The sequence below is a fragment of the Pyrgilauda ruficollis genome, unplaced genomic scaffold, assembly GCF_017590135.1.
Source record: "Pyrgilauda ruficollis isolate IOZ18807 unplaced genomic scaffold, ASM1759013v1 scaffold23, whole genome shotgun sequence".
In the NCBI taxonomy this organism is placed as follows: domain Eukaryota; kingdom Metazoa; phylum Chordata; class Aves; order Passeriformes; family Passeridae; genus Pyrgilauda; species Pyrgilauda ruficollis.
Genome location: NW_024522539.1, coordinates 2,571,709 through 2,591,124, shown reverse-complemented (window position 1 = coordinate 2,591,124; position 19,416 = coordinate 2,571,709). Strand labels below are relative to the sequence as shown.

General features: G+C 42.7%; 1 protein-coding gene across 1 annotated transcript in view; it reads right to left on the bottom strand.

The window, feature by feature from the left end:
• ADAMTS17 (ADAM metallopeptidase with thrombospondin type 1 motif 17) overlaps positions 1-19,416 on the bottom strand; it is a 153,795-nt gene that overhangs the window by 65,251 nt on the left and 69,128 nt on the right. The window contains exons 9-10 of the mRNA XM_041469127.1: positions 11,217-11,357; positions 9,735-9,885 (exon numbers count right to left, since the gene is read on the bottom strand). Coding sequence (XP_041325061.1) covers positions 9,735-9,885; positions 11,217-11,357 — 292 coding nt within the window. The remainder of the gene's footprint in view (positions 1-9,734; positions 9,886-11,216; positions 11,358-19,416) is intronic.

The following is a 19,416-nucleotide window of genomic DNA, read 5'->3' as shown; positions in this document are numbered from 1 at the left end:
TCATAAACTGCATGTAAATTAGGGTTAATTTCTGCTCTTGGATGTAAAACTGGGAAGACAGAGGGGGTGATGATAGAAACAAAGTCATGAAAATGAAACAGCTTTTTTTTACAATTTTGGCTGGCGCCCAGAATCCCTCTGTAGCCCACAAGAACATGGAAGGTGATAAAGCCAGGTCACATGCCCAAGTATGAGCCATGGCATGGGGATGCAATGGGCAGAGATCACCTCAAATATGTGTGTTTATACCTGCAAAACAGCCCAGAGTAGGGATACAGAAGGTGGAAATATTCACATACATGTGGGTGTGGTGTGTTTATATAAATGTGTGTGTTTATGTCCACATATTCATGTATACACACACATAATTGTAGGGAGATAAATAAAGGAAATACCTCTCTCAGCAACACCAACCTTTCTGAAATCTCCTGTCTTCGAGGTATGGAAAACATTGGATTTTTATAGCATCCCTGTGTTTGATTCAGAATCCTAAATGCAAAGCATATTTCAGGAAACAGTTACAGAAAAATCTGGTAATGGTGCTGAGCTGTGTTCTGGTGCCACACCACTGCAAAGCCCAGGCCCTCGTTAGCCCAGTCCCCTGCATTTAATAGTGTTCAGATACCCCAGCAAAGATGAAACCATCAGCTTTGGGACTGTATGTTCCCAAGTTGTTTTATCATGTTAATAGCCCTTTTCAAAAGAGATCATGTATCCTCCTCAGCTACAATACGAACCCAAACAAAATTGCCCATTAAACAGCAAACCAGTTGGTGACTTTTTAATGGTTAAACAGCCAGCTTTGTGGGGAAATATCCAAGTGAGAAATGGCAGGACTTGAAAGGAAGTTGTTGTATGCGAGTGGCAGCTCAGAGCTCACACTGATACAGAAGAAGCCATCAAAAGAACTGTATCAGTGCTAATTCTGCATTCAGCAACCAGCTTTCAGATGGCAGGTCCCTGCCTGCAAAGCATTCCCTACAGCGTTCAAGAAGTGCCAGTGAGGATTTTCCAATGACAGATATTTCGCACTGGAAAAATATTGATTTGTTGAAACTGTCTGTGGGGAAAGGTCATCTTTGGATCAGCTCCCAGTTTGAAATATTTCCAAGACAAAAATAAAATTTTAAAAAGCGAGATGGCTGTTGAGAAGTAGTGTTTCAATAAAAATTTAAAATAATTACAAATAATAAAAAAATGCTTTTTCAATTGAACCCTTAAGGAATTTATACAGCAAAAAAATAAAATTCAGAAATAAATGGTTATAAAGGTACAAATTTTGAACTCTCAGAAACTCCTGGGAGATAGGAAAACTTGTCTGCACAGCTGTTAGGAAGCAGTCCTGGGAGAGATCAGGATCTGAAAACTCCCAAGCTGGGAGAGATGTGCTCGGCAGGTGAGTGGTGCTTCCAATTACAGGGATTATAATGGCATCCGTTTGACAAAGGGGCCTCACTGTGCCAGGTGTTTTCTCTCCCTCAAAGATCTCACCATCTAAACAGACTCCTGGGAGCATGGGGATAAAGGAAGTTTTATCACTCTGTTCTAGGTGGAAAGATGAGGAACAGAAAGGGATTAAATGTCTTGCTGAAAGTCTGCTGGGAGATGAGCTGAACCAGAGCTACTCAGAGCTCTCTGCTCAGTGTCACAGCCACAGGCTCCTGTGTCACTGCCTGCTCCAGCTGAAGCCAGGCTCTGGCTCTGGCCCTTCCCACCTTTCCCAGCTTCTCACACTTTCCCAGGACAGTGTCCCCTTTCCTGGGACTCCATCCCCACACAGACTCCCAGTGTGCAGAGCTCAGGCATGGCTCAGTGAGGGGATCTGTCTGATCCTTAGCTCAGTGCTGCAGCTGGAAATGAGAAGGCAGAGTCACTCCAGGCAGCTCCTTGTCCACAGGCAGCAAGTCTGGAGCTCTTCCTGGGGTAGCTACTTCATCACCACTGCTGCTAAAATCTGTGTGATCCTGCTCCCTGACCTCGTGGGCTCACAAGAATGGGCTCACAAGACTCCCCCAACTCAAACTCTCAGATTACCACCTACAAGGGGAGCTTCCAAACCTCCAAACTATAAAGAGAATCCAATGAATAAAGATGTCCTTCCCACCATGGAACAACTCTACAGAAGTTTGTTCATTCCCTGCACATTCACTCCTTTACCTTGTCTGCATCCAAGGAAAGAAAACACTTATTTCTCCTGGAGATGAATTTGTTTCTGCTGCCCACCGGAAAGAGGAGCCTCTTCTTTCTAGCAGCAGAATTAAACCACCAGAAACCAATTTTTCTGTCAAAATGAGGCAACTATGAGTAGGAATTTAGGAAAAGTAAATATCCTTAAGGGAGAGGAGCAAGAGACCTCAGAACACACAGGCTTGCTTCTAAATAGGCTGACTTTCAATGAAGTATCAGAACTCCCTTATTTTGCCAAGGTTAAGGCTCAGCATATTGCTAACCAGGAGAGAAAATATGCTTATGAATGGGATCATAATTAATATCTATTAGGTAAAATAAACACACAATTTACTCTTGATTTCTTGTTCAAAGCACAATGCAAATGTTCTCAAAGTCCCACAGGACGCTTCTGAGCAGCAACTCTTTACACAAGGTGAAAAAACAATGCCCCTAATTTCTACACCATCACTGTCTTTCATTTTGGGTGCATAAACAACCCACAGCAATCACAAGGGAGGTGAGCAGAGCTGTTTGGTAGAGCTTCTTACTGCTGAAAATGAGATGAAAAGGGTTCCAAATTCAAATCCTGTAAAACTGGAAGGCACTCCTGGAAAGGAGCCACGTTGACCCAGACAAGATAATTGTGAAACTCAGATCCATGTCTCAGTGGCCAAACTGCTGACCTGTGTCTAGAGCTGATATTCCAAGATAGTGCCAGACAAGCAGTGAAAGACTCCCAGACTGCAAGGAAGGCACAAAGGAACAGAAACACTTTTTGGTTTTTTTTAAACTGTACATTGGGAAGCAAACAATGAAACAGGAAAACACTGTCTCTGGTTTCAGCTGTCTCTGGTGCTCTCAAGGAAAACTAAAACCTTCATGGTCTAAAATATTTCTTTGCAAAGGACCAGTTTTATTTAATCTTTTCAGGTAACCTGGAATTAAATTAAGAGAAAAAAGTAAGAGATTGGAAAGAGCATTCATAAGACCACAAGCTTATTTTACGGCAAAACATGAAGCTGAATACAAATCTATCCAGTGCCTCTAGGGCACCCATGTCACCAGCTCCAGGGATTCATAGACATGGAAAAATCCAAGGAGGAAAGGACAAGTTTGATGCACTTTCCTACCAACACACAACTCTCACTGTGCGAGCTCTTCAGCTTTGCTGAGCCCAGGTTTTAGCATCTTAAATGACAGAACACAACCCAAATGTGTCACATCAGCTGGAAAAATCATAGAAGTGTCTTTATATGGTCAAACCTAGAAGTAGAGGCATAAAGGGAATAAAGCACTGGAACAGAGTCTTTGAATTAAATGATTGAAATTTTTTATTGTGACTTATTACCAATGTTTAAAAGAGCTGTTCTTAAGAGTAATGTTCACTCAACAGTTCCCAGTCTACTCCTCAGCCTTAACACCTGACTGTCAGATATAAAAAAACCTGATTTGTTTTGAACAGGCAGAGTTGTCCATTAAAAAAGAAAAATAGGAAAATTAAAATAATGAAATCATGGATTGTGTTTCTTGGCCATGAGAAAAGAGAAGCAAGGGACAAAAAATAAATACAGATATGTACACACACAGTTCAGATGTGGTTGTGAAAATTATGGAGTTTCTCTTGAAGTGTTTTGCAGATGGGAAGTTCCCAGCAGGCCAGTGGGAGAAGTCTGAATGCCCTTCAAGTTTGTTATACACTGTTTTCAGGCTGATACTCAATCGTATTCTGGCTAATTTTGTAAAGCTTAGACTTTAGCTGTAGATGCCACATCACAAGGCTACACTAATTCTTTCTCCCTCCCCTTGTCTTAATAAGAAATGAAAACTTGCCAAGCTCAAGTGTTTAATTCTTAATAGGCTCTCTCTGCTATTGTTAAGAGTTTATTATGTTTATATTCTGAAATTTCCACATTGTATTTTTATAATTTTATTTTGGTTCCCTTCTCTCTTTTTATTTTTCTTTAAACCACTGCACCAGAATGTGTTTTGACCATCTTCCAAACTGAAACACGTACAAAAATTTCTGAAGCATTCCAATAATTGTAAACTGGGCTGTGCTGCCCAGGCAGGAACTCTGCTTCTCTCTAATTCTCTCTCTCTCTTAAACAAAAAGTATTTCCACTGAAAATAAAGAGAAAAAGGTATTTTTGCAACATACAGAAGCTGTGAAATAGGACACTTCAGCTTCATAGAAACAGGCAATATGAAAATAGTCTGAATTCTAACAACCTATATGAGGAAAATTATAAACTATAGAATGACAAGTTAATTGTTTTACTTCTCAAAAAAGAAAAAAAAAGAAAAAAAAAAGAAAAATCAGCCAATTTTAGAATGAATTGCCAGGCTTCTATTCTGCAATCCTCAAGAAAAACCCAACCCATCCCCTTCCAGATTTATTAGTATTACTACGCAGACAAAGTCCCTGGTTGTACAGAAAATGACAATGTAACCTATTATTTTCAGGATAAACCAGTATTCAATCTAATTACCACGTTCCTGTAAATACTCTATACATTACTAAATAATAGGGCTCACTGTCATGGTCTGCATCTCACAAACGGCCCTGCAGAGAAAAGGCAAACAGAGGCCCATTGATTCCCATGCACAGAGCCCAAAAGGCCACTCCAGCAGTCTCTCTGCAAGATCAAGACCACAGAGAGACCTACAATTGCTGAATTATACTCACCACCACACCATCAAATATGTAAACTGAAGGGGAACATTAAATCCACTTGATCATTACAATTGCTAGTTTTTCTTTACTTTGTTTTTGGTTCCTCTCTTTTCCACATTAGCCAAGAAGTCTACTTTGTCTCCTTTGGCTTGCAATCAACTTTGCCCTCTTGTTCTGTAGCTTGTAGATATTGGAAAATACCTACACTTGTTAAAAAACAATTTGAACCTAAGAAAAACAGTGGAGCCAGTTCTAGCTGGTTTAGTATTTCTAAAAACACTGCTATGTCAAAATTCACATTCCCAGCTCCATCTGAGTTGACAGTGTCCCTTGTCAGAAAAAAAATCTCTTGGTAGCAATGCTAATCTCCTCCCAAGTGCCACTCCAGCCTCAGCCCAGTTTTGACTCAAAACAATGCTGGACAATAACGGTTATGTAAAAACCCGCAAAAATGTGTTAATAATAAATAAGCCAAAAGGCTTATAAAACAAAAAGCCAAATGGATGCACGAGATAGAAATCACATTTTTTCCCCATAAACATGCTTTCAGTGCAAAAGCCTCTGTTGGTAGGCGTGCCAGCCTGAAAAATAAAGATTAAACATGCAGAATGCTTCCATGTGAGGTTTCAAATGTGTTTTGATGAATTTCTGGGGGAGAAACACCATCTCTGCTCCCTGAGAGATTCAGCAGAAACTACTCATGATATTCCACTTGGAATAAACACAGGGACAGCAAAGGGTTAACTCCTGCTCTCAGGCATCATTGCCTGGCTGGGGCTGGAGCTCTCTGCTTCCTCTCTCGGAGGGGTCAAATGAATTCACAATAGTTGATTCATAGCCCAGTGTGGAGCTGAAGGACAGAGGTCAGACAGGTTGAATTGCCTGTAATTTGCACAACTGCTCCCATGCTAGCCCTGGACTCACAGCAGCATTCAGCAGCCAGAGCCCCCCGGGATCTCAGTGTTTGGGGTGCACTGATAACACCCTGTGCAGTGTCAGAGGTGCATTTCTGTCCAGCTTTTCCTGCAATTATCATGATGTTGCTCAGAGCTTGAGAATGACACATTAATTTCTCTAAAAGCAACTTGTCTGCCTCAAAATAAAGGCCACTGTGTAACCTCTTAGGTGGGCCAAAGCTCTCCCAGCACTGTGCAGCTTCCCAGCTAGAGCCAGGCAGAATGGAAGGGCAAACTTGTACAGCCTGCTAGATAAACCCTTGCATGGATCAGACAATGCCTGACATTTGCAAGGGGAAAGATGAACAGAAAGCACCACAGAAAAGCACTTTGATCCCTTTGTGTATTCCAGGAGAAAACTCTGTAACTTGGACATGAAGGGGGATCTACTGAAGGGTCTTGAGAGATTCACTAATCATAGAACCATAGAATGGCTTGGGTCAGAAGGGACCTCAAAGTTCATCCAGTTCCAACCCCCTGCCATGGGCAGGGACACCTTCCTCTATCCTAGGGAGCTCCAAGCCTACACTTGTTCCCTGCCCTAACAGGAACCCAGGTTAAAAGCCTGATTCACAGCTCCTGAAAGAGGTGACATGCACTAGAAAATCTTACCCAACCACTGTGTAACCTCTTAGGTGGGCCAAAGCTCTCCCAGCACTGTGCAGCTTCCCAGCTAGAGCCAGGCAGAATGGAAGGGCAAACTTGTACAGCCTGCTAGATAAACCCTTGCATGGATCAGACAATGCCTGACATTTGCAAGGGGAAAGATGAACAGAAAGCACCACAGAAAAGCACTTTGATCCCTTTGTGTATTCCAGGAGAAAACTCTGTAACTTGGACATGAAGGGGGATCTACTGAAGGGTCTTGAGAGATTCACTAATCATAGAACCATAGAATGGCTTGGGTCAGAAGGGACCTCAAAGTTCATCCAGTTCCAACCCCCTGCCATGGGCAGGGACACCTTCCTCTATCCTAGGGAGCTCCAAGCCTGGCCTTGGACACTTGTTCCCTGCCCTAACAGGAACCCAGGCTAAAAGCCTGATTCACAGCTCCTGAAAGAGGTGACATGCACTAGAAAATCTTACCCAACATTGAGGGTACAGAACCAGATCCTGAATTATACATCTTGGAGGTCCCAGATTACAACAGGCTATGGATCACCTGACTGTTATAAACTCATTTTTTAGTGTATTAAAATGCAGAAGGAAAAGAGAAAGGAATGTAGAGGTTTGGTGTATGTAAAGCTGAGTGTTGCTCACATGTTTTAATTTCTGTTCTGTAAATTTGGAGCAGAATAGCTGCAGGATAGCTGGTTTGGCAAACAGAGAGCTACACTTTTGTTCTAAGGCATCTGAGTTATCCTTAAAACAAAATGGAAGAATAATTTTGGGGATGCAATCTTAAAAATTCAGATATGGGTGAATATTCATGGATTAACTATCTTCTTGGACTGGTGTGGAAAGCCCAGCCACTGCCAAGCACTGAGGGACCTGACTCCCTGTGAAAGCAAAGATCACATTCCTTCAAAAAATGGGGCTTTGATGCTGTTAAAGAAGAGAGCTTACTGCACAGAAATTTTCTGCAGTTTCTCAAAAATGTTGAAATTTTGGAATCATCTAACCTCTCAAGTTTGCTCTAAACCAAATTGCATGGCATTTTTGAACACAGGGCCTCTAGTTTGCCTGATATAATTATGCAGCTCAACTATCTCCAAAGAAATATTGTAATGTAGCTCTTTTATTATATAAGAAAATAGGCAGCAGACACATGTAATCATAAAAAGATTGAGCAGGCTCATTTCCTGAAGCTTATTTCCTTTTCGTAACAAATATTTACTGTCAAATGTTTATTGCTTTTACATTTGGATTTTTTTAATACTTTATTGAATTAAAAATACCACATTACCATTGGCTAAAAGAGGAGACAGCTGTATTTGCCAATAATTTCTACAGCTAATGCCAGTGAGCAGTGCCAATTTTTTTTTGGTTCATATTTTTGTAGACAGCTTTGAGACTTATGATACAAGTATTCTGCAGATGAGGCCTGAGGAACACAAAGGTGAAATGAACATAAACTTCAGAGGTTTAAAAATCAAAAGTGATCATTTCCTCTAAAGAATTTCCTTTCCTTGCCATCAAACACCAGTTGAGAGTAGCATAACAGGATGTAAACACATGCTTAAACTAATGGCATGTGACATAACTGATCCAGAGTTTCACAGGGTGAATGCTAATTCTTAATGCACATCTGCAACAGAAATAATTCTAAATAAGGGACTGCAAATTAGTTTTAACCTGCTGAAGTTCTACCAGGCTTTTCATTAGGAAGCACTAATGTCCTCACAAAATATGCTTCTCTTTTGGGAGAAAGGAGAGATGGAGAAAAAGAGCACGTTTTTCATTGTGTTCTAAAGTGTCAAATAATTAGACTGGTGAAAATCTTGGGAAGCACAAACACCTGCTGTCTGTATCTCACAGAGAATGGTGCCTCTTGGCACATTATTCTGGCAAACAACAAGTCCCTGAAGCAATTCCAGACTGGACATGCAACTCCTGTGTGAGAAATGCTGACCACCTACCAGCGGGCTGACATTCTCATCAGGCACTGGAATATCCAGAAACAAAATGGTTTTTTTATCACAACAAGGGAAATAGCAAAAATCTCTTCCAAGAGCAGTCCAGCTGGGTGACACCCACACAAGTGGAAGAACTTGAGTCATGCTGGGTAGATCTGAGGTTTTCTTTACAGACCTATATTCTAACACTTTGCTTCCAGTACAGTAGTCCTGGTGGTCTGCATTTTCTTGATGGAGCTGGGAAATACAACCTGTCCAGATTCTTTTCCTATTGTTTTATATTAGCTAGCTTCCAAGTCCAAAATAAATAAAACAGCTAATGTGAAACTAAGAGCATTTTCCCAGGACTTGCACGTGTTCCACAGTTTTAGTAATTTGGCACTTAGAAACCCCAGTTATCTCTGGTTATTATTTTCTTTTTTAACACTGATTTAAGATCCCAAGCTTGTTCAGAGTGGGAATGAGGGACAACTAAAAATACAAATGGCCAGTTATCAAAAGCAAGAAACCTGTCTGCTTCTTGCCTGTCTGTACAGGAGGGGATGCTGCCAGCTGGTGCTGCTGACCCAACACAGCTTCATTACTTTTTTTTGGATACCTCTAAGGCCACACTGGAAGCAGGCACTACCCCATTCCCTGTCTAAAGCAGGGGATAAGATCTGTTCAGAACTAAAAGATCTGATTATGTGTAATACCTTATGAAAAGCCTGGCTGTTTAAATTCCAGAGGATGAGTCCAACAGCCTCATCTCAAGCACAACCTACTTCTAGAGACAGCAACAGTAAATGTTTCCATTTTGCCAACCAACGCCATGATACCCCACGCTGCACCAAATCCTGATTAAACATCCTGTTGCTTAGAAAACACACAGGATTCTGCACACAATTCTGTAAGGCCTCATGAAAGAAGCAGACATCAATATTTCCTCAGCACAGAGTTAAGAGTCAGCTCCTAAGAACACTGCAGTGGTCTGAAGGTGAAGTCTGGGAACGCCCAGCCAGCCATCTAAGCTGACTCTGTGGAAGTAGCCAAGCACTCTTGTGAGGAGAGACTCTCACCTCAGCTGAACTTCCAGGAAAACAATCTCTACAGAGCATTTCAGCAAAACAATCTCAAAAGGGAACAACGTGCAAACACCAGTTTTTCTGAGTCTGCTCTGGGACATTACCAAGGGCAGTGTGGGGAAAGAAGGATGAGGCCTAAGCAGGAGCGGCTGACACGGAGCTTGAGGCCCTTTGATTTTCCACCAGCAGCGCTGAAAACTGAGGGAAATACAGACTCCTTTTCTCCTCCCCTGCTGCTTGGCAGCTTTATTTCCACTTCCCACCTTGTTTCCAGCTACAACCCACGAGCTCTTACCTCCATATCCTTGCAGAAGGTGGCGTTGGTGCCAAAAAGGATCTGGCACTGCTCGTCGGCGCTGTAGTGCATCCCCGGCAGCTTGTGAGGGAGCCGCACGGAGTACTGGCTCCGGGGGTCTGTCAGCAGCAGACAGGTGCTCACCTTGGACCTGGGCAGGGCAGGAAGGAAAAATGTCCTTAGGGAAAGCCCCTCTGAACTGCAGTGTTAGATCACTGCCACAGAGGAGCCCTGTCCTCTCTTTGACAGGGAGTCTCACGTCAAACTGTGGGTTTGCCCTGGAAATCTTCTAAATCATTGAGAGCTATGGATATAAAATGGGCCTGGGAAGTCACCTGTAGCCCCAGGCCTAAAGGCAGGACAGATGACATTCACAACATTCTGGGTTAAACATTTGTCTAAGCCACAATTCACAACATTCTGGGTTAAACATTTGTCTAAACCGTTCCTAGAAATCTGAAGGAGACTCAATTCGGCCCTCAGGCAATCCAGCCCAAAGCTTCACTCGCCTTGAAATGACAGCTGGAAAGTCTTCCATCATGTCTCACCTCAACCACCCCAGCTGAATTCTGACATTTTTTCTTATCCACCACAGGAATAAAAAGAAGATTTTTCTCTTTGCCTTCACAACAACCTTTTACAAATTGGAATATCACTGTCATATCAGGAGCCAGACACAACCAGATGAGTTCAGATTCAACTTATTTTTCTAATTCATGCCTTTACTGTGGCATTAAATATCCTATTTTCTTTCATTATTTTCCTTTCTTTCCCACCTCTAACCCCCAGACTGGGGAATTTCCCATGCTGAACCCACTCCTAGCACAAAGCATTGTGCCAGGCACCGTTTGTGCCAGGCACTGTTTGTAAGGGAGCTGCACTGTAGATTTAAGATTAGAACTGCAGAGTTCAGATAATTCCAGTGCTTCCTGTAGTTCATGAGATTTAACAAGCAGCAGGACAGAAATCCTTCCTGAACAACTGAATACGATGAGCCGAAACATGGATGCAGTGGGAAAGAAGTTTATAGTGAACCGTTTCAGACCAACACTCATTGAGGAGTAAGAAAACACATCAGAACAACCTCCAGGCAAAGTCAAGTTTCAATAAAATAAAAGCTATTTAATAACAAGACAGTAAAAGCCACAGCATAAAGCTGCAACATCTTTAAGCAGAGATTCCTGCAAGCCACCTACACACAGATTTCTGTCATTGCAAAATTGAAGGGCATTTTCTGTAAAAAAAAAAGGTGATATGGGATTTAAAAAAAGATGTTATCAGCACATTGACAACTGCACTTAATTCTTCTGCCACTCTTCAATCCTCAATTTCAAGGTGCTATTGCAATGGAGACAGATTCAAATTTGCACACCCTAATAACACATTTACACTTCTTTAAAAGGAACATTGTTAACACTTTCACTTTAAAGCAACAGAGTGGATTCTTGCCTGGTAGGATTTTTGACACAGCACAATCCTTACTTTAGGAAGTTTTCGAGGTCATCTCGGCTGCACGAAGACCAGGAAAGGTCACTTGGGTTCCTGCCCTTCACCCATTCTCCAGACATGATGTGAGACCTCCCAGCACAGGGCTGATGATCATCATCGTGGCTCATCCCCATGCTGCAGGATTAGAACAATACAAGAGAAAAAACACATTAAATTGTGGTGTGGGTTTCTCATTTCCCACTGCCCTCAGCAATGACACTCTCAGCAATAAACAGCTGGACAACAGGCTGCACATACAACACACAATCAGCCATGTACTGCCCTGGGCATGTTAAATAAATGAACTAGAGGTTCCTTTATTTTATCCACTGCCTTAATTTCACAAAGTGTTTGGTATTTGTGTGTTTGAAACTTTTAAATGTGCTTCTTATGGACTTTCCTCCTCTCACGAGAAGTGAACTGGGAGAAATGATGTAGCTCAGAGAAGGGTATCTACTGGAATATTTACTGAAAATTTTGGATTGCTTTGCCAAATCTAATGGATAGGATCCCTACAGTTACACTGAGAGAATGACCTAGAGATGGGCATACTTTGTTCTTGCAACAGGGTGAATTTGGAATATACTGTTAGGAAAAACATTTTTCTAAATTAGTGGTATTATACAGTCATCTAACTTTGAGGCTGATCCTTTTTTGAGTGGTGGGTTGGATCAGAGGATCTCCAGTGGCCCTTCCAACCTAAATCAGGCTCTGACTCTAGCAGCAGTGTTCAGACTGGAGCCTGAGGCAAAGCCAAGCCCTGTTTCTGCAAGCATTGTCCAAACAAGCACCAAGACTGCCCCATGCCCATCTCAGCAGGGACAGAATGGGACCTACTCAGCAAAAAAAAAATCTAAACAAACAGCAGATTGTGTTGTATAAAAACATAGAAGAATTCAAACACATTCAGTGAGGATTTCCAAAAGCACTCAGAAACAGAAACGTGTTACTTCAACCTGCATCCAACTTCCCCCTCAGGACCTTTCTATCACCACTGGACTGCTACAGCAGGCTCAGGTTCAGAATAAATCCCTGCTGCCACTACAGGAGGGTGAGACTCCTCTGCTGCAGGTAAAACTTTGTTAACAGGGAAAAATGGTGTGACCAAGGTCACCTGCTACACTCAGTCCTACACTCAGCCCATCACACCAACCTGCCTGGCAGAGAAAGTGAGTTGAGGATTTTCCATCCTACTTCAAAATGAACATTAAAACCCTTTTTCAGAATCATACAGAGTAATAACTCTGAAACAGTAACATTCCTCCTTCAATTTCAAAGTGAAATGGAAAATTACTTTCAGAAGAAAGGTGCTTTCTATGGCCAGTGTCACCTTCTAGCAAAACATCACCAATTTGGGGCTGAAAATACAGAACTCACTGGGTCTCCAGCTGGCTGGCTGGAGCAAGCCAGGAGCAGTCCCTTTAAATAATGTTTAATCCATGCTATTTCCCTACAAATCTGAGGCTCCTGTTTGCTTTCTGACTGTGCTCTTGGCTTTGCTTCTTGCCAGTTGTGGGACTCGACTGTTCAGAGCCCAAACACGACATCCATTTCTAGTAGCAATGAACCAAAACCCACTTCAGCACTTTGATAATTATGGCTTAGATTGAACCACCATCTCTGCTATTTTTAGCTTACAGTAAAGATTATATGGTGGAGTCTATTATTTTAGGTTTATCTCCAGGGACATTATTATTATTTCTATCAAAACTACATTCAATGTAATTTTTAGACTCAGAAGTCCATAGTTATTCCTGTTTTTAAACCTTTGTGGGTTTTGAACACTGCAGAAACATTAACATCAAGCACATTTTGTTTGATGCATGCAGGAATAATCTAACAGTCTATTAGTAACTCTAACTTCAAAATAGTAAAGAGTGAAATTCCTGCTCCACTGAAGTGAATGGGAGTTTTGCCATTGACTTCAATGGAGCCTGGGTTTCACTCCAAATATTTTACCCATGTTGTTTCTACACACAGAGAAAACTCCTCACATGCTAGGATGAAAGTTCCAGCAGTATTTCTCCAATGCAAATAAGCCCATCTAAAGATTGCGTTCCTAAAAGTCAGGAAAGGAAGGGCTCAGCACCATGAAGCAAGGCATGTGAGCTTGTCAGGAACCTTCCAGAACAAAGTTTGCCCCAAAATGCCAGTTTGAATGCTCATGGGCATGCAGCAATCCTGTTAACTTTTCTAAGGGAGACCAGGCAGGTTTCCAAGGTTTCTTGCAGCTTGTCTGCCTTGTGACTGCCACAGTGCTGAAGCTCAAAGCTGGGTCCTTTTTGGGTTTCTGCTCTGTTTCTGTGGGATGGGATCTGGCAGCCCTCCTGAGCCCAGCTGCTCTGGCAGCTTCCTGAATGGCCTCCTGGCTGGCACATCAGGAGTTCCATCTCAAAAGGCTGAAAACAAATCATCTTCCTGACTTTGTAAGTGCTTTAGGATCCCCAATTTTATCCTTTCCAGAAAAGACTAGTGTTTAGTCTAGAGTTGTTAATTAAGAAATGCTTTAGCTTTCTGATTAGCTTCAATTATTTTTGTCAAATGTGTTGAAAGTGAGGTTTTGTTGGCAAAAAACAAGGGTAGCACTTACTAATTAGTATATTCCTGTCCTTAACTTTATTTTAAACCTCATCTCATGGAAGATGTCTTGCCTAAGACAAATGCTGAGTCTGCCAGTCTTTACTCAACTTTATTTTGCAGGGGCTTTGAGGCAGATAAAATTTGTTCTCTATAAAGAACAAATCAGAACTCACACCTCAAGTTATTTACAGGCTTCTTCTGAAATTCATTCAATTCTTACATGTGTGGAAATCTACCCATTTCTGAATCACTCCTATTTTCTCAACAGAAATTCTTTTCAAAGTCACAAGCATAGAGGAATTGAGTCTGAAAGGAATACCTTTATTGGTATAAAGCAACAGAGCTTTGCCAGTTTATATTAGCTTGGGATCTGGCCTCTAGGTACACAGGCAACCCCTCCTGGCCTCTCAGTGATGAGTTTCTGGTAGAATGAAACGAGCAACACCTTTGGAGCCTGTTTTAATTGGCAATGAAGAACTTTTCTCAGCATCTACTTTACCTTACAATGACTCACTTGAGAAAATGATTAAATGACCTGCAGGACTAAGGCATACCCTCGCATGCTAACACATTCTTTTCTAAAGTTCAAGGGTCTCCACCTGCATCAAAGGGACCAGGTTTTCCTAAACAAGCAGTAAATGCAATGCCATGCTGATTCTTTTCACTAATGAACAGTCCCCCTCCTTTAAACAGAAAAAACAGGACAGAGCAGTGTGTGTTTGTACTAAACACCAGTGCAAACTGAATCAATAGTTTACATTTCATTTGTGACCATCTAATCTTACCTGCTATTCAGAATTCACATGGAATTAGAAGCAGGTAATCAGTCTCTTGAAATATTCTGCCTTGAGAAGTTCTATTTTTACATGAACTGATCTTGAACAAAGAGTTGATAAGAAAAGCTTTGAGATTAGAAGTAGCAATGTCGAAATGACACTGCACTGCCCTGTGTGCTCCCTGAGACACATAAATGTCCATTTTATCAGAAGCCACAAACAGATGCTGCCTGTTACCCTTTACAAAGCCAGCAGAGCCATTATGGACGAGCAGGACTCAGTTTCCCTTTGTGCTCTTACTACCACAGTCACTCCTCCATCCCAACCCCATGGGAAACTTCAGCCTTTCAGTTCATCACATTCTCCTCCTGAAGACAATGAGATTCCACAAAGCCAAGCAAGGACAGCTCAGACTGTCAGCTCCTCAACTCCTCTCATTCAATGTTTACTCAGAGTAGGCACCCTGGGACTCTGGTTTCACACTCCAGCTTCTTTCCTAATATAAATAATGCATCGCTTACCAGTCAAAGACACCACGGCCTCACTGGAGGAGTCCTGCAGCACATTTACTGTGGCTCATCATGTGTGAGGCCAGAAACAAGCTGACTGACCAGTGTGAGCCCTGACTGTTAACATAATCACAGCAAGGCAAATCTGATCAGGAGTCACAGGGAGGCAGCGACAACAGATCTCTTTGATGCAGTTTTTTTGGAGAGCAAGGCTTTAAAGTAGCACTGCTATGAATAAAAAATAGCATGCAGTCTCTGGGAGCTCTGGCCTCCCTGAAGCCTGTTCAGCAATCAGAACTGGGTCAGGATGCCAGAATTACACTCTGGGCCTGAGCTGGCCAATTTCTTGTGTAATTCTTTTAAGCTAAATTCAATTATCAGCTCTCTGTTTTCCCACAGCAATGCTGAACAAATGCACTTGCTTTGTTTGTTTGGGTAATTCGTGGAGTTTCTCCTCTAGACAGTTAATGTAACTAAACTGCTCTGTTTACCCTTGCTGTGTTTTCCAGTGTTTCCTGTTTTTCTTCACAAGCCTGAGCCAAAGTGCACCAAAGCCTGTGGAAAGCCTCCTACTGCATCCAATGCACTCCTGCACCTCAATGTTCTTGAGGTCACGTACACAAATCTTCACCAGAACCACTATGACACTCAATAAAAAACCCAAATCTGAGTGAGAGGACAATGTCAAGGGCTGGGAGAAACTGATTTAGGAGATGCTTGAAAAATCTTTTCAACAGCTGCAGCTCTGGCTGGTAAGAGATCACTGGACAAATCCCCAGGACTGTTATCACTCACTCTCCTCAGCAGGGAGAGACATGAAGTTGGGACAAGAGGCAAGTTTGATAGAAAATACCAGCAGCAGCAGCAGCACTTTTCTTCAGAAAAAGGGTAGCAACTGAAAGAAAGAAATATGAAGAAGGGAAGCCTAAAAAAAGGACACACAGATAGGGAAATGCCATGAAGTAAGACCACCTCTGTCACCTCCCTCTGAAAGTCAAACCATTCAATTTCCCTGCAAATAACTCAGCGTGAGTCAAACACTGGATCACTTTAGAAACTCATGGCTATCAAGGCTACCCAAGGTGTCCTGGCTGTCACCCCAGCTGCTTATTAAACATGCATGACAAACAATTGATTGCTCTCCACACAACTGCACTTACCTCAGCCACCACTTCTCCAAAGGGCAGGGAGGAAGTCCAGCTGCCAAGAACGAAATGAGGACAGCAGGCTGTCTCTCACTCCCACAGACAGAAATCCAAAGGAGCCTTTCCAAAGAACCAACTCACTAAGAGCTGTAACTGTGTAAGCTCAGCAACACATTAAATAGGAAGAGCTCCTTGGGGCCAGCCCTGCAGACCAACATGGCTCAGAGAATTGAGCAAAGAGCCCACAACAGCTGTATCCCAAACACAGAGGGGACAGGAGAAGGCAGAGATATCTCATGCTCCAAATGAAAAGTTCAGTGGGACCACTAAGGTTTTTACATTTTTGGCTGCTTGATTGCTGTGCAGCATGTCTTCTCTACCTGTAACATGCCTTCTCCTGAAGGCTTTGTGTCTGCAAGGGAACATTACTATGAGCTAGGCAGCACCAGCCTTACATATCACCACTGAACTTCTCAGAAGAGAATATGAGAGAAGTCATTCCCTGTGACCCAGCTTGCCATGACTCACCCACAAGTAATCCAGCATTAAATGCGGAGCCAGGACTAAGCACAAGATTTCTTTCTAAAGCCCACTGGAGAAAAATAAAAGCAAAAGGAGGGCAGACTGAACAACATCCTCGCAGAGTGGGAGAGGCAAGGGAGAAGGGGAGCTGTAATTTACCTGCTCTGGCATGTCAGAGTGGGCAGGATGACAGTGCCCCACAGGAGGACAGCTATTTAGACATGCACAAATGCCATCTGTTTTTCCATATGAAGCACAAATTCCTCCCCTTCCCACCTCCTATCAGGTCTCAGTGAAAGTTTGAGAAGGGAATCCCATCTCTGCAGTGCATCCAATGTCAACCACAAAGGAAGATGCTGACACGGAAGGAGGTTATGTGGCTGGCAGCTGAGAACATTAAACATGGCCATTGAACTCAAATCCAAACAGATCACTAAGCAGAGGATGCACACCAACAGCTCTCAGCAGCTCCTGCCTTGGGCTGGGTTTGAACCAGGAGTGGGAGACAGCACCCCACATCATCCAGCCTGTGAGCTGTCCACTCCCAAGTTGAGTTCCATGTTAGGAATTTTTATTAACATTTGAAATTGAAGCTGCATCACTGGAAAGATGCCTACTTCTGAACTGGTTCAACATGTTTAACATTTCAATATAAAATGCTGATCTGCTTGCAAGTTATGAGGTTTCCATCCAGTTGAGAATAAAGGCTTAACAGAGGAAGGAGTGAAGGGGGGGAGCTCATTTGAGCTGGAATTGTAACAGGAGCTGCAGGGCAAAGTGAGGACAGTAACTTTCAGAGGGTGACCCAGGAAGGTGATGCCTCTAAGAGGAGCAGAGATGGCCAGAGATGTCAGATGAGGCCGAGGGAGGCTTGGACAAACTAAAAAACCCTGTTAAAATGCTGAGGTGAGCTGAGCTCTCACTGAGGGAGGAGGCAAGGAAACATCTTGTGCAACCTTCCTACAAAACCAGCGGCCACTGAGGCCGTTGGCTTAATGGAAAGCAGGTTTTTTCACCCTCTTCTTTTCAAACATGTAAACACTGTTCCTTAAATATGCTTTGACTATTCCAGAAACTGTCAGGAACACTGTGGGGAGCAGTGATGAAGAGAGGAAGATGATCCTACTTAAAGCAATTGAAGTAACTGAGGCTGGTCATTGTGTACACAGTGTTATCTAGAACAGGGGTGTTCAGGATGGGTGCTGTACTTTTGGGGCTTTTGTAATCAGGAAAGTCAACATTTAAAGGGAGCCATGACTACTGGACTCTTGTTTTCATAACCAAGTTTATGTCACCCTCCAATAATGAAGTAACCAGATATTTTATATGGTTATCTACTCATCAAGCAGCCAAGAAGTCAACAACAGCGAGTGAGAACACACGAACGCCTATGGTGAATAACAGTGTGGAAAGCTGTGGTTTACTCAGCTGCATGACAGATCCAGCCCTTTATGATATGGTTTTCATTTAAAAAGAATTAGCTCTTTTGCCTTGGAATCTGGAAGGCAGCAAAGTATGAGCTTGTGCTGCAAGGGACTGAGAGCACATGAGAGTGACATGGCAGGGACAGAAAACTCATGAGAGTGACATGGCACGGACAGAAAACACATGAGAGTGACATGGCAGGGAGAGAAAGCACATGAGAATGACATGGAAGGGACAGACAGCACATGAGTGACATAGCAGGGATACCACTGTGGCCTTGCACTCAAAAGCTCACTGGTATAAACACCAGACCTCTACATGGTTTGGTTGAAGCCTGAGCAAGGCCATGAAGAACAGGGTGAATCATCTTAGGATCCTCTCCCCAGCAGCATCCCATGCTCACATCATTGACTCCTCTCTCCAGCAGACATTTGCTCATGGGATTCTCTCTGAGCAGCCCTTGCTGTTTCACAGTGGGTGATTCACAGCAGGACAGGCACTGCCTGATGCATTCCAGCACCTTTGGTGAGATGAAGGAATCCAGCTGCAAAGAAACTGAACATCCACCATTCCAAGGCCCTCCCTCCACTGTTTCTGATTTCTAGGATGTGGCCCCTGCATATCGACCTTTTCCTGAAAAAAGCTTCACAGTTTCTTCTACGAGCTGGCAGGTTCTGAGGCAACACAGGCAGAAAAAGGAATGCTCCACCAAATACAAAGTCCTACAAAATGCTAAAGTTGATCAATATATTACAAATAAATTTGGCAAAAATTCAGCATTGAAGAGGTAGCATTACCTCAGGGAAACACCCCTCTGCCTTCTGATGTCAATACTCCCTCCTTTCCAAGACCTATTTAGCATCTTACATGAATCTTTCCTCCTTCCTTAAAGCACTATCCCATCTCCATGCAGGCATCCAACCACATGCTGAGCATTTCTACACCCTCACACATTCTTTCATACCTGCCAACAACACACAGCAGATTTCTGACACAACAGCATCAGTAGGAGTCAAGGGTTGCTTTAATTCCTTCAGTCAATCCCTGTTGAGGAGCTGAATATAAATATATCCAAGAGCACTCACTGTACAACATGGATCAGTGACTCTCTACGGGAATCACTTGTCTCACACTGGCTGGTTGTCATGATCACAGCTGAGCTGTGACCCTAAAGTAAGAATAAATTGATCTGAGGATGCCTCCATGAAAATGTTTGCACTGAGCTCTTTCCTTGCCC